The 24,385-nt window shown below is 33.2% G+C and overlaps 2 protein-coding genes and 1 non-coding gene across 3 annotated transcripts; 2 read left to right on the plus strand and 1 right to left on the minus strand.

Moving 5' to 3' along the window:
• The first annotated feature begins 443 nt into the window (after nt 1-443).
• LOC139861883 (uncharacterized) lies at nt 444-4,365 on the plus strand. Its single transcript, XM_071850414.1, has 4 exons — nt 444-740; nt 1,186-1,287; nt 2,234-2,360; nt 3,855-4,365. Exons 1-4 carry the CDS (start codon nt 495-497, stop codon nt 4,073-4,075), a joined length of 696 nt encoding a protein of 231 aa, XP_071706515.1. The 5' UTR covers nt 444-494; the 3' UTR covers nt 4,076-4,365.
• A 4,056-nt stretch (nt 4,366-8,421) lies between these two features.
• On the plus strand, nt 8,422-9,485 carry LOC139861894 (abscisic acid receptor PYR1-like). Its single transcript, XM_071850425.1, has one exon. It carries the CDS (start codon nt 8,561-8,563, stop codon nt 9,209-9,211), a length of 651 nt encoding a protein of 216 aa, XP_071706526.1. The 5' UTR covers nt 8,422-8,560; the 3' UTR covers nt 9,212-9,485.
• A 9,227-nt stretch (nt 9,486-18,712) lies between these two features.
• Nucleotides 18,713-18,819, minus strand: LOC139887191 (small nucleolar RNA R71). The gene has a single exon (XR_011773031.1). It is a non-coding gene; the product is annotated as a small nucleolar RNA R71 (small nucleolar RNA).
• Between the last annotated feature and the right edge of the window lie 5,566 nt (nt 18,820-24,385).

A 24,385-nucleotide genomic window follows, 5' to 3' on the forward strand; every position in this document is an offset into this window, starting at 1 on the left:
TAAAAATTAAATAACTTACTTGATAAGGTGTGTTCATGGAAGGGATTGATGATGATGGAAGGGATGAAGGAGAAAAGTCCATGTTGATTGATGATTAGGGTTTTTGAAGAAAGGCGACGTTTTTTTTTTTTGGATGATACCGTGTGTGAAAAATCTGTACAAGATAAATACTTTTCAAGAGACCAAGCGGCCTTTTCATATTCCAGTAATCCAACCTTTTAAAATTTAAAATATGGGTAATGAAATCGGGACTAATACGGGAATTTTCCGGTACCGTACCGGTAACGCATCTTTTGTACCGATACCGAAAAGCCAAAAAAACTGGAACCGAAACCGGTCCCGTTTACCATTCGGTCCGGTAAAATGGTACCGGTACCGGGTCGGTACCGGTGCGGGATCGGAAAATTGGTACTTCTGCTCATCATCCCTAGAACTAACAACAAACTAGGGTTTATCATTCAAACCCACGCGTTCAGTCCGCATATATCATCTAAATGGAAAATCAACAACAAAGTCAAAGTACCAATAAAAATCTAGGGTTTGAGAGCTACGTAGTGATACACAACATAGCAAAAAGACATAATGTTGGAACACTAGCTCGTAGCGCAACTGCTTTCGGTGTTACTGAACTCATTCTAATTGGCCGTCGTGATTTTAACTCTTTTGGTAGCCATGGATCCACTTCTCATGTCCGCTTCCGTCATTTTTATTCTCTCGCGGACGCCCGTGTCTTCCTCAAGGTCTCTGATTGTTTCCTTCACAAATTTTTTATTTTGAAAGCATGTTATAGTAAATTGCATAAATTAAGGTTGATTGTTTGCTATGGTAATTAGTAATTTAGCTTTTTAGGCGTTTAATTGCAGGTGTTTTTAGGAGAATTTTAATAAAATTGTGTTGAATTTGTGTTACCTGAAAATAGGAAACCTATGATTTAGAGTCTATTTGAACACTAGTTTCAGATTTTCATTACTTATCTTAAAAATAGAATTGGAAAATGATTTTTTTTTTTTTTTTTGTGTGACTAAACGCACGCGTATAGTGATTAGTTTTCTTTTTGTTATTTGAATTATCAAACTAATAACTAAGGGTCTTTCTCGTTTCTTATATGGATGCCCAAACAACAGTATCGATACTGTTAAGGGGAAGACTAGTTGGTTGATTAATCTTATTTTGAAAATTTTACAGGAGAAAGATTGTGATATATGCGGTGTGGAGATTACTGACAATGCAATGGCTGTAAATGGGCACCCTTTTAAGAAAAGTACTGCATTTCTTCTTGGTAATGAGGTATTTGTGTTCATTTCTTTTAGTGTTATGCTGCTTATTGTATTGAAATTATTAATATACATATTGATTGGAAATAGTTATGTTACATGTATTTAAATAAGCCACTTGTGTTCTTCCACAAGCTCTGTTTAGGTGAACAAGGATTTGAATCACTTTATATGAACATTTATATTTGCATCTTTGGAAACTACTTCTTTTGACCAAAATACATAGCATCTCGATTTTCTATATTGGAAATGAAAAGAAATAGAACGATACGGGCATTGTGACAAAGCCAAGTGACTTGTAGTTTTCTAGCTCTGATATAAGTGATTTGTTGATGACTTTTAGGTACACAAATATGCATGAAAGTCCATTTCGTGATGAACTTATGTTGTTTTCTTTAAGAACATTATGGAATGTAACTTCTCTATTGTTTAGAATATCGATATTTTTTACACAAAGGATACAGTAGTTTTTATGATGTATGAACGTATCATCTTTATATCACCATTGTGATTTGACGAAAAATATCAATGCTGATAGCTAAAAATATGCAAACCAAATGATCTTGTGGAATGATTTTTTTTGAAATCTTAATTGCTATTTGGTTTTGTTTCACAATCAGTACAATGGCATCTGTTGCTGCCGTTCTGCAAAAATTCGAGGGTGACAAGTTTGACCCTTTTACATATGATACAGTTGATTTTGGGGTATGTATTTTTCTAACTGGCCAAACAGGTTGTAGGTTGTCCAAAGTGTATGTGTACTTCATAAAGCCTCTTAAATCATTTTGAATTAAAATTCAAATATTTATTGAAATGTTTACTTTCTGTAGTCATACTCGACAGTTATTCGTCACCTGTGTGTGAAATGTTTCCGTGTTTTTTTTTTTCCTCTTATATATATCTGAATCTGAATTTAGAATGTGCATCACAGTCCAAATATTTTTTATATCCTTTTGTAGGGTAGTGGATTATCTGCGAAAGAATGTGAATTTTGTGATTATTTCGTCTACATACCTCAATATGGATGTGGCACCGCTTCTCTAAATGTCACTGTTGCAGCTTCCATCATTCTACATCACTTTGCAGGTAAGTTCATCTTTCTGTTTATATGTAAACTGGAATACAAAAATAGTGGTATATAAATGAATAAATGATTCAAAAGTTACACCAGAGTTTGTCTCACTGTTTTTGAAGACCTCATTAGGAGATTAGTATCATGAATTCAAAGATTTACTAATTGTTTTTGTGGTATCTTGAGCAAAAGTAGCTAATTTCTGGACCACTCTGAATAAGGTGGTTTGTCTGAATAGTTTTTAATTGATCTTTTGAACATGTTCCGAATATAGATGGCAATGGATTAGATGTGAATCGGATGATGCTATATCCATATCCATTTATTTATCATCTATATTCGAATATATTAAAAAAATGCTAAAAGATTTTCTACTTTGACATGAACCAAAACTAATACTCCGTATTTCTTTGGAACAGAAAATTTACACAACAAAAGCAAATTTAGTCATAAAATACTTGACCATTGTTGTCAATAGCGCATAATATGTTACAATACTAGTAAAAAAACGTAGGTTTTGACAAATGCAAGTTTATAATGTATGTTTATTAGTTAACTACACATATTTTGATTGTTACTTATCGTCGATTGTGACTTCACTTTATGAACGAAAGCAATATTTTGGTTCGGCACGATAAATGTATGCATTTTGTTTAGCTATAAATATGTAAATTCAAATATATATTAGATATCCGCAGTGGAGAAATGACTTCCCACATATTCTAGGGTAGAGGAATGACTGTCTATATTTCACCTCCCCATACCCCACATTCGTGAGATTGGTATTGTTGTATTTAAATAATAATTGAAAATAGAAAGTCTAATATGTATTAGATATCAAAGTTATATGAATTTATCAATATTCACATAATTACATTTCGGTATCACTTTGTTAGTTATAGTGCGTGTGTGTGTGTGTAGGCACTCTATTACTCGTAGTTTATACTGTGTGTTTGTTATTTTCCAAAAAAGGTTATTGGATCAAATAATCTATACTTGAGGTTTCTTTGGAATAAGTGGTATATGGCAAGTGTTATTTGTTTTGTATGAAGATGCCAAATTTTTTTATGAAGATACCAATCTGATATGATACTATAAATTATAAAGAAATAAATATAAATATAAACTATTCAAAGATTTTGCTTTCATACTTCTTTTAGAGGTTGATTCGGCAGGTAACGGGTTGGATAATAGGTCAAAACGGGCGGGCACCTTTTGGTACCTGTGAGGTTAGATTGTCCTGATACCCTTGTCGTATAACATTTCATTATATAATTAAGTAGTTAATTAAATACTACGTAACTGTTTACTAGATTATATGTTAATAATCAAATGGACATGAGCCTTAGGAGTTTTTTTTGACCAGTTTTACCAATTCTTTTAGTTGTTTATAACCCTTTAGAGATAAAAAGAGAAGGGAACAAGTATTTTAACCTTTACTACAACACTGAGACTCATGTTCTCATTTTGTGTGATCTAATTTTATTTATGATTTTGTTTCGCTTCAGTTTGGGCAGGATTCCCCGAGCGAACGCGTGAAGGGAACAAGTTTGTGGTGGCGGAAAGACCCGTGCATAAGATGGGGCGTAACATATGCACTGAATCAGCAGAATCTGTTACTGAAGAACGCAAGCTTAAAAGAGAAAATGATGCAATAAACGGTTTTTTTGATGAAAGTGCGGAAAATGATTCTTCTAACAATCTTCTTGGTGCAGTTTTTGGAGATTAATTTTGTAGAATATGTTAGCCCCATCTGAGTGCTCACAATAGTACATTGATTCTGCTTGGCCACTACTATAAAGAAGTGAAAGAGGTCCTGTTTCTATATTTAACTTGGGATGAAACTTGAACCTAGTTGTAGCGATTTTGACTCGATTAGGACATTTTATACGTTTGTTGTTTTAGTTTTATATTGGTGCTTCATAGAATGTTGCTTCATTATGTTGCGTCGGGATCATGTAAATTGTGAATCACACATGGATCAAAAGTTGTTGAGAGCTGGAGATTGAACGTTATTCATTTATTTGTCTCAATACTTCTCCATTAATACCTATGTCACGTCTAACGCCCATTTTCATTGACTTTTTGCAACGATTTCTATTTTTGTCTTGTACAAGGGTTGAACTAGTACGAGCTTGTAACAAAGTACTACGAGATTAAAATCAAAATTCTTCTATTTTAGGATGGTTTACAACTTCTAAATAAATGTCTCCTTGTGAATAAATGTGGTTACAATATCCCATGTATTCTTTGTAATTGTTTGTAATTGTTTTTTGCTAGTTTTGCTAGCGTTATAATAAAATTACTAGTGAAATGACCCGTAGAATTACGAGTTTGTTTAAACGAAACAGTTTAATGATATATTTTAGTTATTAAGTGAATTTAAACGCTAAAGTCATTTAGTTTAATGACCCGACAGATTTCGACTAAGAAACTTCTCGTTGTTTTTACAAACACATTGATATACTTAACTTGGTTGGAATAAATGAGCTATATTTATTCTCTCACCATCATCTTTCAATTTTCATCACAATTACTATTTTCCTTGTCATAAAAAGCCTACATTAGAACCTTTTATTCAGACGTGTATTTCGCATACATATATAACGTAATGAATTTCGTAAAGAGAACTCATATTTGAATTTGAATGATAATCTTCTATATACTTATATAAAAAAGAGATTTGTTTAGCTTACTTGTCAATAAAACCATATTTTAAGGGATGAATGACAAGTGGAATTTACACTTGTCAAATTTTTAATGATTGTGATTAAAATTCATTAAATAAATGATTAATAACAATATTAGAGAATAAAAAAATTAATAAAATAAATGAGAGCAATTAGTACGGGTAATTCTAAGAGATCGTTGTAACTAACCGATAATTAAAAATATGCTTAATTATAGTAGAACAAATCTATCCTTATAACAACCCACGAGTAAAATATAATTTTTTTAATAAAAAAGTAAACATCCCTTTACTCTATAGCAAGCCATATAGATTAATTACCACCTGTTAATTAGTAGACCACTTATGATACATATTCATTATTGTGTTGTTATTCATTTATATGTCATTATTGTGAACCAAGATCGCTAGAGATTTTTTTTTATGTTTTTATATAACTAATCTTTAAATAGATTTTGAGTAGCCGTGCAACGCACGGGCTCAAAAACTAGTATAATAATAATTAATAATTAATGAGAGTGAACTTTTTCTCGAAAAAACATAAAATAAATAAATAAGTAGATTTAATTTAATTAGTCATTAATTAGATTAATGAAATCACCTTAAGGGTTTAGATTTTTTTCTTTTTATTTTTGATTTTTTCTTATCAAGAAATTAACTTAATAATGACATCATCATTATAAAATTTTAATAGAAATTATATAGATAGATTCTGCTGTTCGAAAAAAAAAGAAGCAAATAAAGATCCAATTCTAAAAGCAAAGTAAATCACTTCGGTATTTTTTAATCTTATTTACTTTAACTTCTCTTACTAGTGGTACTTTGGTGTGTCCTTGGTGCTTATTTCTAAAGAAGCCAATGTCAAATTTACTTCTTCTTCTTCTTTTTTTCTTAAAAAAAGACAAGTTATTGACATCGAATACTCTCATTTGTAATGCACGCACACGCTTTCGAGCGGAAAATCCGAACCACATTACAGGGATCCGAACCTTAAACCAACCCGAGGATTCTTGAGAGCGTCTTTGGTGTTTACGTCTTTATTGAGACGTATGAAGATGAAAAACGTATGGTCAGGCCTTTGTTTTTGTTTTGTTTTAGGGTAATTGGTAAGTATGATGTATAGAAAAGATTAATTCTTTAATTATTTGATGGTAGTGTTCATTCTTTTGTTAGTGATTTTAATGTTATTTAATAATAATTTTAGGTAATTGTGATTTACTTAAAAAGCAACAGCTATCTAGATATAGTTAACAACGGGTTTGAAGAGTGCGGAATACACGTCCGTAAGATTTTACTAGATACTATCAGGACATAGAGGGTAAGGGGCACCAAATCAAAACTGATTTTCCCACCAAAAGTTGTGTCATTTCCGTTAATGAATTTTTTCACCAAAACGAAGGTTACACCCTTTGGTCTATTAACCGAGTCAAAATTGATTTTCCCTTCAAAAAATTAAGAGAAAATTGCACGGATAGTCCCTGTGGTTTGTAGCACACAGCGTGGATAGACAAAGTTGGTGATTTGAGTGTGGATAGTCATATATTTGATATTTAGAGCAAGGATAACCCAGTTCACTAACACTGTTAATCTTTTCCGTTAAAACTGACTCATGTGCAAAACATGTGAGGGTATTTGTGTCATTTAGTCTCCTCCTCCCCTTTACATATTTTCCTTTCTATTTTACTTGTATCTTGGCACCTGCAACCAATTTCCCTCATCCCCTTTCTCATATAACTTCAAAATCTAAATCTAAAATCACAAGAACCTTCATGTACTTGCAGATCTACCTAATCGTATTTATTCTTCATGTTCATCATCAAATAATTGGGAGTTTTCTAATTTAAAGATTAAACACCAAAATGAACACGGATCTAACTTTCTTATCATAATACTAGCCTTCGTTGATCATCAAATTATCAAAATCGTCTCAGATCTGGTACTTCATCTCGGGTCATCAAAAGTCAACGGATCTTCATTGTTAAAATTCAAAAACGATTTGATGTTTCAGGTTATGAAGATGTTTGACGAAGCGACGGTGTCGATTTGAACAGATCTGACCGGGCAACACAAAATCGTCCATCATCGTCATCATCGGATCTGAACAACGGCGGTGGCGGATTCCGAAGTTAAGAACAACGGCAGTGGTGGCGGTTTCCAATGTTCTGAACAGCGGCGATGCAAGCGGATTCCGGCAATTTCAAAACCCACAAATCGTTGCTACGAATTCCAGCGTTACAAATTTTGATTCATGACCGGAACACAATTACAATCTGTGGATTTTTATATTACAAACAATTTCTATGTTCTGAATTACCAACAATTGTGGGTTTTGAAATAAGAAACAATTTGTGAGTTTCAAATATGCCGAGTATTTGGGGTTTTGAATTGGCACGTTTAATGTTTGTGGATTTTGAACTCGACCATCGGAAGTGAAATATAGAAAGGTCAACTTGGTTTGTTGACTAACGTAAAGGAACGTGAAATATAAATTGGTTTTTTTTTTTATGAACTTGGTTTATCAAGTATAGAAAGGTCTTGATTTTGAACTCGGCTGTTCATGGTTGATTTCTGAAAAAAAGAATGAAAGATATGAAGAATGATGAAGAATATGAAATGGGGTAGAAGGTACGCAAAATGACAAAAATACCCTCACATGTTTTGCACATGAGTCAGTTTTAACGAAAAAGGTTAACAGTGTTAGTGAACTGGGTTATCCTTGCTCAAAATATCAGATATATGACTATCCACGCTCAAATCACCAACTTTGTCTATCCACGCTGGGTGCTACAAACCACAGGGACTATCCGCGCAATTTTCTCAAAAATTAATATACTTGCTTTTCATTCCAAAAACACAAAAATACACATCTCTTTGATATTTTAGATTCGTATTGTTCTTGCCTGCAATCGAATCACATTCTTATCTTATCCTAATTTGGATTTCGTGATACCCGAATTTTGTTGAGTTGAAATACTAAATTGAAAAAAATTTCACGATTCAAGAACCAATCGAATTATCACTTACAACCTTGTTTTCTAAAACTTTTTAAGAAATTACCAACGATGATGTTGTCTTAACTCATACTTCCTTTAAAAAATGTACTCGTAAAAGTACGGATAAAATTGAACTCGCAATTAAACTCTACTCTTTTTAAAGAAGGAAATATTTTTAGGCATGTTACTGAACGTATATTATTCGTCTATAACGTATTGCTCGGTTGACCCTTCTTTTTAAGCAAGGGACAGGTTCTTTCAGCTCGTGCGTAACGTCACATGATACCTAGCCCACTTGCTCCATAAAAACTAATAAAATCTCACACATTTATATTTATATTCCATTTCATTTTTAATAATAAATAATAATAATAATAATTAAAAATAAATGTTGTATTAAAAATAAAAACCATAAATACCATTATTTACTTTTTTAACAAACTAATATACGTATTCATGTATTTCTTTCAACAATGAATCTTATCTATTAATTCCCATACCCCTTTCATCCCCTTCTCTCTAGATCCATCACATGGATAACAACGACACCTCCACGGCGGACATCCACCTGTCACCGGAGACAACCACCACAACAACCACCTCCCACCATCTCAAACCACCACCAGGTTTAACCCAACAACAATTCATTCACTTAAAGTCAACCATAATTGAATTCCACACATACAACATCAACACAACAACACAATGTTCATCTCTTCTTGGACAACATATCAACGCCCCGCCCGATATCGTGTGGTCCGTGATTCGAAGATTCGATAAACCACAAACGTATAAACATTTCATTAAAAGTTGTCATGTACAAGAAGGATCTCAAATTGTTCAAGGATGTACACGTGATGTTGTTGTTATATCTGGTTTGCCTGCTGATACTAGTACGGAACGATTAGATTTGTTAGACGATGAAAAACGTGTTATGGCGTTTTCGATTATTGGTGGTGAACATAGGTTGAAAAATTACCGTGCAGTAACTACTGTTCATGAAATTAGTAACACCGAAACAATTGTTTTGGAATCGTATGTTGTTGATGTACCTGAAGGAAACACGGAAGAAGATACTCGGTTTTTTTCTGATACCATTGTTAAGTTAAATCTTCAAAAACTCGCGTCAGTGACCCAGGACATCGCGCGGAGCAGTGGGGCCACTGGTCGCGAGTCTTTGTGATCTTTAATTTCGATCAAAAAGGTTGAAATTGTGATCTTTTTATTGTGGTGATCAGTTAATAAAACCAATCAGTTTCTATAATGAACATTGTAGGAAAAATACTGATACTTCTTGGTCAGAAAGACCATTTGGTCATGATGTTTTTACTTTGAATTGTTTGTTAAGTGAAAAAAAAATTTATGATTATATTATCTTTTATCATTATAGTAGTTTTTACTCCGTATTTTACTAGCACGAGAAAAACATTATTTGTTTATCTGTTTCTCATCTTTTTATTTCTGTCATTTTTTATATTGTTTTTATTTAAATATATATAAATTTAAATTATTGTTAGTTGAATTATGAAATATCATTTGGTTGTTTTGTTGAAGTGATATTCTATTATTGTCAAGGCCATGTTGGACAGGATAAGTTGAGAAGTGTTATAATAATAATAATAATATAGATATGGATAGTCAATTTTGGTGTATACATATAGTCAATTTTGGTACACAAAGTATGTATTTTTATATTGAGATTTTAGGCTATAAATACTCATAAATGCAAGCATTAAACTTGCACCATTTCTCACACTTACAAAGTGTTTCTTTCTTTCTCTCCATTATCATCTTTGTTCTTACACTTCATTATTAGTATTCTAAATCAAGAATCAAATTACTAAAGGTAGTTATAAGCCTACTGAATTATAACATCAAGAATCAAACCACTAAAGGTAGTTATAAGCCTACTGAATTATAACATCAAGAATCAAACCACTAAAGGTAGTTATAAGCCTACTGAATTATAACACGTTATCAGCACGATAATCTTAATACTAAATATGGTTGGCTCTGCCACCAAAATGATATATGGTCGGTTATACCACCAAAATGATATATGGTCGGTTATACCACCAGAATGATATAGGTCGGTTATACCACCTGAAAAAATATATGGTCGACACTGTCGCCAAATTTTCATTTATGTTTACTAATATTTATATTTTTGTTATATAACATTTATTTATGATTGCTTACACATGGTCGACACTGTCACCTACTTATCATTTATGTTATATTAAATTTATGTTTAATGTTTATATACTTATGAATATAAATTGACTCTAATCTATCATGATGTTTGTTTTAATTTTTGATAATAGAAAATGTCGAATCTGGAAAAGCTTAAATTTACTCCTTTAGAATCAACTGGAAACAACTACATGCCATGGGTTATAAAAGTAAAAATGCATCTTAAATCAATGGGCATTCTTGAAACCATAAATGAAAACAACACTTGTTCTGAAAAAGAACAAGCTACGGCATGTTGCTTTATTCATCAACATATTGATGAATGCTTACAAAATAATTATGTGACTGTAGAAGATCCCCATGTTTTATGGGAAGGTCTCAAAAGCAGATTCAATAATAAAAGAGAAATTTTACTTCCAGCTGCAATGGAACAATGGAGAACATTAAGGTTCCAAGACTTTAAGAAAGTAAATGAATACAGCTCAGCTCTGTATAATACATGTTCACAACTTAAATTCTGTGGACATGAAATTAGTGATGCAGACATGATGGAGAAAACTTTCTCCACAATGAATGCTGCAAACATCACAGTGCAAAGAAATTTGAGAATGCTAAAGTTCAAAACATATCCTGAACTTAATTCATATCTCTTAGTTGCAGAGCAAAATGATGAGCTATTAATGAAAAATCAGCAATCCCGTCCTACTGGTACACTTGCAATCCCTGAAGCAAATACTGCAAATAATTATAAACAGGGACAAGGACGCGGGCAAGGTCGTGGTTATAATAACCATCACCATCATCATGCCAAAAGCCATAACTATGGTAGAAACCATCCTTATGGTAATGGTAATGGGCGTGGACGTGGTCGTGGTCGTGGCCGTGGTGGTCAAAGAAATAGTAATCCACGAAAATATAAATATCAACCACAAAACAAGCCCATTAAACAAGATGTTGAAGAAAATTCTTCTAAAAATTCTGAAGAATCTTGCTACAGATGTGGTAGAATGGGCCACTGGGCTAATACTTGCCGAACATCTAAACATCTTGTTAAGATGTATCAGGATTCGCTGAAAGGTAAAGAAAAGGAAGTAAATTTTGTGGATAATATTGATCCAACAGTCACTGAGAAACCATCTGATTTATATGAAGATTTCTTGAATGTTTAAGTTGTGTGTCTTTTGAAAAATAAACGATTTAATATCGTCTGTCTTTGTCATTATGTTTGCTAAATGTTTCAGTACTATCTATTTGCGTTTAAAATATTGTGTAATATTAATGTACTCACTATTTATTTCTTATATATGAAGTTCAATATGAATTTTGCTGGAATACAACATCAATCAAGTGGTGGAGATCTCTGTATAGCAGACAGTGGAACTACACACACTATACTTAAATCCGAGAAATATTTTATTGATCTAAAACCAACGGAAGGAACTATACATACAATATCAGGACCTGCTAACTTGATAAAAGGGATAGGAAAGGCAAATTTCATACTACCAAATGGTACAAAATTTTTAATAAATGATGCCTTATTTTCTCCCAAGTCAAGCAGAAATTTATTGAGTTTCTCCGACATATACCTTAACGGGTATGATTATCAGTCAGTGACAACAGAAAATGAGAAATATTTAAGTATCACTGACAAGAGTCATGTGGTTGAAAAACTGCCAAGACTTAGTTCTGGATTACATTATACACATATAAATGTACCAGAAATACATATGGTAGTTAACGAAAAATATATTGATCCTGGTGTATTCAGTTTATGGCATAACAGATTAGGCCATCCAGGATCAACAATGATGAAAAGGATTATTGAATGTACTCATGGACATCCACTAAAGGATAGAAAAATCCATCATGATACAATGGTTCCATGTACATCTTGCTCTCTTGGAAAATTGATAACTAGACCCTCACCACTTAAGGTTGAGAAATAATCACCAATGTTTCTTGAAAGAATTCAAGGTGATATATGTGGACCAATTCATCCACCATGTGGACCATTTAGATATTTCATGGTTCTAATAGACGCATCTAGCAGATGGTCTCATATTTGTCTGTTATCAAGCCGTAATGTGGCATTTGCAAAATTTCTTGCCCAAATTATTAAATTGAGAGCTCATTTTCCTGATTACACCATTAAAAGGGTGAGACTTGATAATGCTGGTGAAATTACATCTCAAGCATTTAATGACTATTGCATGTCTATAGGAATTGTTGTTGAACATTCTGTTGCTCATGTGCATACACAAAATGGTTTAGCCGAGTCATTGATTAAACGTTTACAGTTAATCGCTAGACCATTGATAATGAGAACAAAACTCCCTGTATCTATATGGGGTCATGCAATTTTACATGCTGCTGCATTGATTCGCATCAGACCAAGTGCAAGTCATAAATATTCCCCCCTACAACTTGCTTTTGGTCAAGAGCCAAATATTTCCCATCTTAGAACATTTGGTTGTGCAGTGTATGTTCCAATTGCGACACCACAACGTACAAAAATGGGTCCTCAAAGGAGGTTGGGAATATATGTTGGATATGAAACATCTTCAATATTAAGGTATATTGAACCTATGACAGGTGACGTTTTTACAGCACGTTTTGCTGATTGTCATTTTAATGAAACATTGTTCCCTAGATTAGGGGGAGAAATGAAAAATAAAGAAAATGATGTTTCATGGTGTGAACCTCAATTAAAGTATCTTGATCCTCGCACAAAAGAATGCGAGACAGAAGTTCAAAAGATAATGCATATACAAGAACTTGCAAATCAATTGCCTGATGCATTTACAGATACAAAAACGGTGACAAAATCATATATACCAGCAGTAAATACTCCAGCTCGAATTGAAATTCCAAAAGCTGGCAATAACGTCACTCATGAATCTTTGCCACGTCAGAAACGTGGAAGACCAATCGGTTCAAAGGATAAAAATCCTCGAAAAAGAAAATCAGCTGATAATGAAGTAAAAGAAAGTGTTCAAAAAGAACCACAAATCAGTACTCCTACTGCAGAGGAGATTGATGATGTCAATACAGAAATTGCAATCAATTATGCATATTCAAAAATATTATGGAACCGAAATGAAATGAAAAATCTTGATGAGAAATTTTCATTTAATGTTGCATATGACATCATGAATAATGATGATGATCCAGAACCAACATCTATGGTTGAATGTCAAAATAGACATGATTGGGCTCAATGGAAAGAAGCAATACGAGCTGAATTAGAATCACTCAATAAAAGAAAAGTTTTCGGATCCATCATTCTCACTCCTAAAGATGTGAAACCTGTAGGATACAGATGGATTTTTGTCCGAAAAAGAAATGAGAAAAATGAAGTTACAAGGTATAAAGCTAGACTTGTAGCTCAAGGTTTTTCTCAAAGACCGGGAATTGATTATGAAGAAACTTATTCTCCTGTTATGGATGCAATTACTTTTAGGTACTTAATCAGTCTGGCAGTTTCTAAAAATTTAGAAATGCATCTCATGGATGTTGTGACTGCTTATCTATATGGATCACTTGATAGTGATATATATATGAAGATACCTGAAGGATTTAAGGTACCAGAAGCATCAAATGCAAAACCCAAAGAAATGTATTCGATTAAATTACAAAGATCTTTATATGGGTTAAAACAATCGGGACGTATGTGGTATAACCGATTAAGTGATTACTTGATAAGCAAAGGGTATACAAATAATCTTACTTGCCCTTGTGTTTTCATTAAGAAAACAACATCCGGATATGTGATCATAGCTGTTTATGTTGATGATCTTAACATCATAGGTACAAATAAAGAGATCCATGAAGCCATTCAACTTCTAAAGAAAGAATTTGAAATGAAAGATCTCGGAAAAACCAAGTATTGCCTTGGTTTACAAATTGAGCATATGCCTAATGGTTTACTTGTACATCAAACAACATATACTGAAAAGATTTTGAAACGTTTCAATATGGACAAGGCAAAACCATTAAGTACTCCTATGGTTGTTAGATCACTCAATGTTGAAGCTGATCCATTTCGTCCATGTGAAGATCAAGAAGACATTCTTGGACCAGAAGTACCATATCTTAGTGCAATTGGAGCTCTTATGTATCTTACAAATTGTACAAGACCTGACATTTCTTTTGCAGTTAATTTGTTGGCAAGGTTCAGCTCTGCTCCTACCAAAAGACACTGGAATGGGATCAAACACATATTTCGATACCTTCGAGGAACTACTGATTTAGGATTATTTTATTCTAACGAATCAAAACAAGATTTGGTTGGTTATGCAGATGCAGGTTATTTATCTGATCCACATAAAGCTAAATCTCAAACTGGATATGTATTCCTAAATGGAGGTACTGCAATATCATGGCGTTCTCAAAAACAAACACTTGTTGCTACATCGTCAAATCATGCCGAAGTGATTGCATTACATGAAGCTACTCGAGAATGTTTTTGGTTGAGATCAATGACACAACTCATTACTGATTCTTGTGGACTAGAACGCGATAAAAGTCCAACAACTATCTTTGAAGATAATGCAGCTTGCATAGCACAGATGAAAGAAGGGTATATCAAAAGTGACCGAACAAAACACATACCACCTAGATTCTTCTCATACACTCAAAATCTCATTAAGGACAACCAGATTGAAATGAGATATGTGCAATCTAGCAAAAACTCTGCTGATCTTTTCACGAAAGCACTTCCAACTGCTATTTTCAGAACACACGTTCATAACATTGGCATGAGACATGTTCAAAAGATGTAACAGTTGAAGCGATGTCTACTTGAGGGGGAGTCAACTCCATGCTGCACTCTTTTTCCCTTAGCTAAAGTTTTTTCCCACTGGGTTTTCTTTAGCAAGGTTTTTAACGAGGCAGTAATTTATAGTTGATCTTCAACAAAATAAAATTGCTATCCAAGGGGGAGTGTTATAATAATAATAATAATATAGATATGGATAGTCAATTTTGGTGTATACATATAGTCAATTTTGGTACACAAAGTATGTATTTTTATATTGAGATTTTAGGCTATAAATACTCATAAATGCAAGCATTAAACTTGCACCATTTCTCACACTTACAAAGTGTTTCTTTCTTTCTCTCCATTATCATCTTTGTTCTTACACTTCATTATTAGTATTCTAAATCAAGAATCAAATCACTAAAGGTAGTTATAAGCCTACTGAATTATAACATCAAGAATCAAACCACTAAAGGTAGTTATAAGCCTACTGAATTATAACATCAAGAATCAAACCACTAAAGGTAGTTATAAGCCTACTGAATTATAACAAGAAGTTGTTATTCCTTCCGACTCAATTTAATAGTTTCAAGACAAAAAATATACAATTTAAAAAAAAAATTAACTGACATGTATTTTTTTTTGTCTATTTTTCTGCTTTACTCATTACTTTTTACTTATATTTTTGTCTTACTTAATAAAGTAAGGATATAAAAGTATTTTAATCAATTATTCTTATCTATTTATGAAAGTAGACTATTAATTTAGGACATACAAAAAAGAAAACCAGGGCTATCTAATTGGGATGGAGGGAGTAATACTCAAGGGTTGTTACCAAAGTCATTATGGTCTCGCGGTATCAAAAAGTATCATTAACCTTAGGTCATGAATTCAAGTCCTGTCTTGAACAAAAAAAATCTATTTATGCATCTTGTTTAGTGGTATATTGAGGTCTCGTGGTTTTCTCCCAACACCCAGAAGGTAACAAATAGATGGTACCTCAATATACCCATAAGGTAACAAAGAAATACGGAGTATATACTTATGGAGCTCACTAGTTGGTTGTGTTACCTTCTAAGTGCGGGTCTCGTGATTTTCTTGTAACACGTGGCACGAATATGATCGAGTGAGTGACTTTACTTCTAGTAAATTTCTTTATTTCATATTTCATCGCACTTTTATATACTGTCATTTTATTTATCGTACTTTTAATTATCGCAATTTTATTTACCGTCATTTTATTTATCGCACTTTAATTTATCGCACTTTAATTATCGTCATTTACTTTACGCTTTAAATTAAGTAATATTTATTTTTAATATTTTACATTAGGTTTTAACTGCGACTTAAGACATAAAATCGACAAACCGGTCATTAAACGGTAAAAACCCCATTTTATAATAATAATACTACTTATATATATATATATATATATATATATATATATATATATATATATATATATATATATATATATATATATACAAATATAGTTTTAAAAATATAGCGTTAAACTTGGCTAGTTCCTTGTGGACGAACCGGACTTACTAAAAACTACACTACTTTACGATTAGGTACACTGCCTATAAGTGTTGTAGCAAGGTTTAGGTATATCCACTCTATAAATAAATAAATAACTTGTGTAAAATTGTATCGTATTTAATAGTATTTCGCAACAAAAATATAACTATTTCGTACCCCTCTGCTTTAACATCAAGTATTTTTGGCGCCGCTGCTGGGGACCCGAAAGCGAAACGCTATAAAAAAAAAGATTTTTATTAAGCTTTAATTCATTTTTATAAAAATACGTTTTATATAATACAATCAAAAATATAAAAGAAAAAGAAAAATATATATCTAGATTTTTAAGTTTAGTTAAATTTAAAAAGTTTATATTTCTATTTATTGTGAAAAGTTATAAAAACTAATAAGTAAATTTTTCTTATTTATAAGTTTTATATAAATATTTTACAAAAATATAAAACAGAAAAAAAAGTAAAAATAATCGGGCCTGGTACTGTAGCAGCCCAATTTGTGATCCGAAATTCAGGCCCATGCGATCGCATGAACCGGAAGCTTCAAATCCATGCGACCGCATGGTGATGTCTGACACGTCTGAAACCTAGGACAGCCGAATTAGGGTTAAGTTAATTAATTATTATTATTATTAATTACCTAATTAGGGTTTATTTTAATAATAATTTAGTTTAGTTGTTATTTAATTTGTATTTTTAAGTTATAATTAGTTTTATTAATATATAAATTAATACTTTTATAAAATAATAATATAAAAATAATATTTTTATAAAAATTGTATTTTTATAACTTTAAGCTTATTTTTACATTTTGTATATTTTTATCGTTTAATTCGTAACTCTTATAATATTTATCGTTTGTAACTAGTTTTAAGATATAGTTTTTGCTGTAGTTATTTTTTTTTTATTTCTAAATTTTTAGGCTTTGCCGTAAAATCCTTTAAGTGCTTTTTCTTTAGATTAAGACTTAGGCGCTTTAGAATTTTACGACGTCGCTCATCGCCTTAATATTTTATATATTTTAGTGACTTTAAGTTATTACCGTTTTGGATATAGAATTCCTTTTAAGCTTTAATATCTTTAGACATAAGTTTTAATTTTTAGTTTTTAGAATTCTAAGTTTTGACGCTTATTTTCTTATTTTTATTTTTCGACTGTTTGTTTTTCGATATTTGTTTTTCGACCTTTTATTTTTCGACGTTTTTCGACGCGCTTTTTTTCTTTCTTATTTCTCGACGCTCTAGTTATTAGGACATAGAATTTTCTATTTCTTCTCTAAAATTTCAAAACGAAAAATTATTTTAAACGGTTAAATTGATAGACATCCAAAATTTTCTAGTTCGTAGTAATAGTTGGATTTGTTAGTGGCGAGTTGTGGGCTTCCGATTTAAAGGGTCCTGGCTACCTGCTGCATCTATTGGCTATTCGAAATGTGGGCAAAATCAGAAAAGTCTATTAATTTGATAACTTATATAATTTTTATTTTTATAACTAATAGGATATTCAGTGAATGCACCGAGCAAAACGTTCACCACCTGTAACTCGATCAAGACATTTAGCCAATATTGTCGCCGTTGATTTTTCTTTAGAATCGTCATCTAGTCGACCAAGTACTCCAATTCAAATTTCCGATAATCCATTTTTTGAACCCGACCTCACAATTGAGAATCCGGAGGATATTCAGGGACAATTCAGAGATCCTGAACCACTAATCATTCCTCCTGAACCACAAATCACTCATCCAGAGATTGTCGAGGAAGAAACCATTAAGTCAGAATCCTCTAGTGATTCAGATTCAACAAATTCAATCATGGAAAATCTTGAACCTCTAAGTATGGAAGACCGAATGAGAGCTAAACGCACTGGCCAAGGTCACGCAATTACTCAACCAGACATTAATGCGCCAGATTATGAAATCAAAGGACAAATCCTACACATGGTAACTAATCAATGCCAATTTAGTGGTGCGCCGAAGGAAGATCCAAATGAACATCTTCGTACCTTTAATAGGATTTATACTCTATTTAAAATCCGAGAAGTGGAGGATGAACAGATATATTTCATGTTATTTCCCTGGACTTTAAAGGGAGAAGCCAAAGATTGGTTAGAATCGTTACCTGAAGGGGCGATTTATACATGAGATGTTTTAGTTGAAAAATTTCTTAAACAATTCTTTCCGGCATCTAAAGCCGTGAGACTTCAAGGAGAAATTGTTACGTTCACACAAAAGCCAAATGAAACTTTATATGAGGCGTGGACATGATTTGAAAAGTTATTGAGAGGATGTCCGCAACATGGTTTAGACACTTATCAAATAGTACAAATATTCTACCAAGGATGCGAGATCACTACACGCAAAGACATCGATATAGCAGCTGGTTGTTCTATTATGAAGAAAACCGCAACTGAAGCTTACAAAATTATTGATAACACTGCTTCCCACTCACATGAGTGGCACCAAGAAAAAGATATCATTAGATCATCTAAAGCGGCTAGAGCCGATTCTAGCCATGACTTCGATTCCATTTCCGCAAAGATAGATGTTGTCGAGAGACGAATGGAAATGATGACTAAAGATATTCACTCAATTCGAATTAGTTGTGAGCAGTGTGGAGGACCACATTTGACAAAAGATTGTCTCAGTATTGAACAAATAATGGAACAAAGAGAGAATGTTTCATACATGAACCAAAGGCCTGGAAATAATTATCAGAATAATTATCAACCGCCAAGACCAATCTACAATCAAAATCAGAATTATAACCAAAATGTTCCATACAACAATCAACAAGGTCCTAGCAATCAACAAGTATCCAACAATACTTACAATCAGCAAAGACCTATTTTTCCAATTAAATCACCACAAACCGATGATAAAAAGCCAAATTTAGAAGACATGATGTCGAAGCTAGTTGAATCTCAAACTAAAATTTTCACATCTCAGAAACAAACCAATGAACAAAATGCCCAAGCATTTAGAAATCAACAAGCTTCAATCCAAAATCTGGAACAAGAAGTAAGTAACCTAGCAAGGTTGATAGATGAAAGAAAACCAGGGAGTCTACCTAGCGATACAAATGCTAACCCCCGGAATGAAACAGCTAAAGCCATTACCACAAGAAGTGGTATTACGCTTAAACCACCAGAAATACCTGTAATTTCTGATGATGCTATTCCTACTCCACAAGAACCACAGCCTGACCAAGAAAAAGAAAAAGAACCGGTAGTTGAAAAGGTTAATGAAGATAACACAGTTAAGGGTAAACCTTATGTTAAACTATACCAACCACCACTTCCTTACCCAAGTAAAATGAGAAAAGAAAGACTTGAAGCCGAGCAATCCAAATTCTTGGATATGTTTAAACAAATAAATGTAAATCTTCCTTTTATTGATGTGATTTCAGGAATGCCTAGATATGCTAAATTTCTGAAAGATCTAATCACAAATAGAAAGAAAATGGAAGAACTCTCGGCTGTTACAATGAATGCTAATTGTTCTGCAGTGCTGTTGAATAAGATACCAGAAAAATTATCTGATCCAGGAAGTTTCACAATTTCATGTTTTCTGGGTAGTCTTAGTTCAATAGAGGCATTGGCAGACTTAGGTGCTAGTATAAATTTAATGCCGTATTCACTATACGCTAAACTAGACCTTGGAGAATTGAAACCAACACGAATAAGCATACAACTAGCCAATCGATCAGTAAAATATCCTAGAGGGATAATGGAGAACATGCTAGTTAAAGTTGGTACTTTAGTTTTTCCAGTAGATTTTGTTATTCTGGACATGGAAGAAGATTCTCGAGTTCCTCTCATATTAGGAAGACCATTCTTAAACACGGCTAAAGCAATAATAGACGTGTTCGGTAAGAAACTGACCCTAAGTATAGAGGACGAGAGTGTTACCTTTTCTAGCTGATAGAGCCATGCAACAACCGCAATCTGCAGATGATACATGTTATTATATTCAAACTATAGATTCACATGCAGAATTATTAGAAGAATTTCCAGAATTACAAGGAACAGGAGAATGTTCTTTAGGAGAAGGAACTGAACCAATTGATGAAGCTGAAATGTTAGCTACACTTATGGCTAATGGATATGAACCAACAACAGAAGAAATTCAGATGTTAAAAGAAGAAGACTGATATCGATACAAATCATCGATAGAAGAACCACCGACATTAGAGTTAAAGCCACTTCCAAACCATTTGGAATACGCTTATTTACATGGTGAATCTGAATTACCTGTAATAATATCATCTTCTCTTACGTAAAATGAAAAATCTCAACTCATTTCTGTGCTAAAAGCTCACAAACCAGCTATTGCATGAAAGATTCATGACATTAAATGCATAAGTCCTTCGTATTGCACACATAAAATCCTTATGGAAGAAGGTCATAAAACCTATGTGTAACTCCAACGAAGACTAAATTCTAATATGCAAGATGTTGTTAAGAAAGAAATTATTAAACTGCTAGATGCAGGTTTAATTTATCCAATCTCTGATAGTCCATAGGTAAGCCCAGTTCAATGCGTACCTAAGAAGGATGGCATGACTGTCATCAGAAATGAAAAAAATGAGCTTATTCCTACTATGACTGTAACAGGATGGCGAGTTTGTATTGATTATAGAAAATTAAATGACGCCACCAGAAAAGATCATTTTCCCTTACCTTTCATTGATCAAATGTTGGAAAGATTAGCCGGGAATAGTTACTATTGTTTTCTTGATGGTTTCTCCGGATATTTTCAAATTCTAATAGCACCCGAGGACCAAGAGAAAACCACGTTCACGTGCCCTTATGGTACTTTTGCTTACAAACGCATACCATTTGGACTTTGCAACGCCCCTGCAACCTTTCAAAGGTGCATGATGGCGATTTTTCACGACATGATAGAAGAATGCATGGAAGTTTTCATGGATGACTTTTCAGTCTTCGGTGATACTTTTGAAACATGTCTAGTTAATCTTGAACAAATGCTTATTAGATGCGAGAAATCAAATCTAGTTCTTAATTGGGAGAAATGCCATTTCATGGTTAAAGAAGGCATCGTTCTTGGTCATAAAATTTTAAAGGAAGGAATTGAAGTGGATAGAGCTAAAGTAGATGTAATTGCTAAACTTCCACATCCCACCAATGTTAGAGGAGTTAGGAGTTTTCTAGGGCATGCCGGTTTTTACCGACGTTTCATAAAAGATTTTTCTAAAATTGCCACTCCTATGAATAAACTCCTAGAAAAGGATGCTTCATTCATCTTTTCAGATGAATGCATCAAATCTTTTAATATTCTTAAAGAAAAACTCACTAATGCGCCGATCATGATAACTCCAAATTGGAATCTACCGTTTGAACTCATGTGCGATGCAAGTGATTTTGCAATGGGAGCCGTTTTAGGACAAAGGATTGAAAAACGATTTCAACCTATTTATTACGCTAGTAAGACGTTATAAGGAGCACAAACGAATTACACAACTACTGAAAAAGAACTCCTTGCTATTGTCTTTGCTTTTGACAAATTTCATTCATATCTCGTTCTAGCTAAAACGGTGGTCTATACTGACCATTCTGCTCTTAGATACCTATTTTCAAAATAAGATGCTAAACCACGATTAATCCGTTGGATCTTACTCTTACAAGAGTTCGATATTGAAATCCGAGACAAAAAGGGAGCAGAAAATCTCGCCGCTGATCATCTTTCTCGTCTTGAAAATCCCGAATTAGAAGTTCTAAATGAATCGGCGATACAAGATAACTTTCCTGATGAATATATTTTGAAGATCGATTATAATGAAATTCTATGGTTTGCAGACTATGCAAACTACTTAGTATGTGGATTCCTTGAAAAAGGGTTGTCGTACCATAAACGAAAGAAATTCTTTAGTGATATAAAAAACTATTTTTGGGAAGATCCAGATTTGTTTAAAAGTTGTCCTGATGGAATAATACGCCGATGTGTATTCGGGGATGAAGCCAGTCAAATCTTAAACCATTGTCACACAGGACCAACAGGAGGGCATTATGGGCCTCATCTCACAGCAAGAAAAGTCTATGACGCTTGATTCTATTGGTCTACAATTTTCAAAGACGCACACCTTCTCTGTAAATCCTGTGATGCATGTCAAAGGGCCGGAAAAATAAGTCAACGTGATGAAATGCCACAAAATGTCATTCAAGTATGTGAAGTATTTGACGTTTGGGGTATTAACTTTATGGGTCCATTTCCAAAATCTCATAATAATCTCTACATTCTCGTTACCATTGATTATGTATCTAAATGGGTGAAAGCACAAGCTCTCCCGACTAACGATGCACGAGTTGTAGTCAACTTCTTAAAATGTCTTTTTGCTAGGTTCGGAACACCGGAAGCTTTAATAAGTGATCGGGGTACTAATTTTTGTAATAATCAACTTGAGAAAGTTCTCAAAAGATATGGAGTAACTCATAAAATTTCAACCGCTTATCATCCACAAGCAAGTGGACAAGTTAAAAATACCAACCGAGCATTAAAACGTATTCTAGAGAAAACTGTAGGATCAAATCCGAAGGAATGGTCCATGAAATTGGAGGATGCACTCTGGGCTTTTAGAACAGCCTACAAAACTCCAATTGAAACCACACCTTTTAAACTCGTTTACGGAAAAGCATGTCATCTTCCAGTAGAAATTGAGCACAAAGCATTTTGGGCTTTGAAGACATCTAATCTTGATTTACATGAAGCCGGACGTCTACGGTTAAGTCAACTAAAAGAATTAGAAGAATTAAGACATGAATCATACGAAAATTCGTTACTCTATAAGGAAAGAACGAAGAAATGGCATGATAAAAGAATCAGAAGTTGAAAAGAATTTAAAGAAGGAGACAGAGTTCTTCTTTTCAATTCACGATTCAAGTTATTTCCTGGAAAATTGAAATCAAGATGGTCTGGACCATTCATAGTCAAAAGAGTTTTCCCATATGGAACAATAGAGTTAATAAATTCAAATGGGATTGAATTTAAAGTTAATGGTCACAGAGTTAAACATTACATACATGGTCCAATGGAAGTTGACAATGAAGTCAATCATAATTTCACAACCCAAGAAAACCCTCAGAATGAAAACATAAATATGTTATCAACAACATATGAAAAACCAAAATTGGAAGACGGGGAAGCTTCAAATTAGAGTGATGAAGAAGAATTCCTATACAAACCTCCCATTCCAAGAAACGAAGAAAAATGTGAACAAGAAGTTCAAGTAGAAGTGAAAGAACCAAGAAAAGATCACTTGGAAAAGGTTAACAAACCAACTCTACTTACTAAAGTAGGAGACCCAGGTGAATTTATCATTTCTTGCTTGCTTAACGATGGTGCTATGTATAATGGACTCGCAGATTTAGGAGCAAGTGCAAATGTTATGCCTTTTTCCTTATACAAAAGATTAGGTGTGGGTAAATTAAGACCAACCAGAATAGGTGTTCAATTATTTGATCAAACCATTAAACACCCGGTTGGAATAGCATTCAATTTACTTGTTAAAGTGGGAAGTTTGACCTTTGTTGCAAACTTCATAGTTATTAATATGGAGAAAGATCTTGATATTCCTCTAATTTTAGGTCGCCCATTTTTAGCAACCACCGAGGCGTTCATTGATGTAAGAGAAGGTAGAATGACACTAAGGGATGGTGACAAATCGGTCACCTTTGTGAACCGAAAGTTTAGATCTCCATCAACCAAAATTGTTGAACCAATAAAAATACCTAAGTGTGGGGAAGATGAAGCAACAACCAATGATGACCTGATAACAAAGAACCCCGTTGTTGATACGAAATTAGATGAACCCGTTTTTAACAGTTCAACGAAGAAACTTTATAAACGGATTCA

This window comes from Rutidosis leptorrhynchoides, chromosome 1, assembly GCF_046630445.1.
Source record: "Rutidosis leptorrhynchoides isolate AG116_Rl617_1_P2 chromosome 1, CSIRO_AGI_Rlap_v1, whole genome shotgun sequence".
NCBI classification, from domain to species: domain Eukaryota; kingdom Viridiplantae; phylum Streptophyta; class Magnoliopsida; order Asterales; family Asteraceae; genus Rutidosis; species Rutidosis leptorrhynchoides.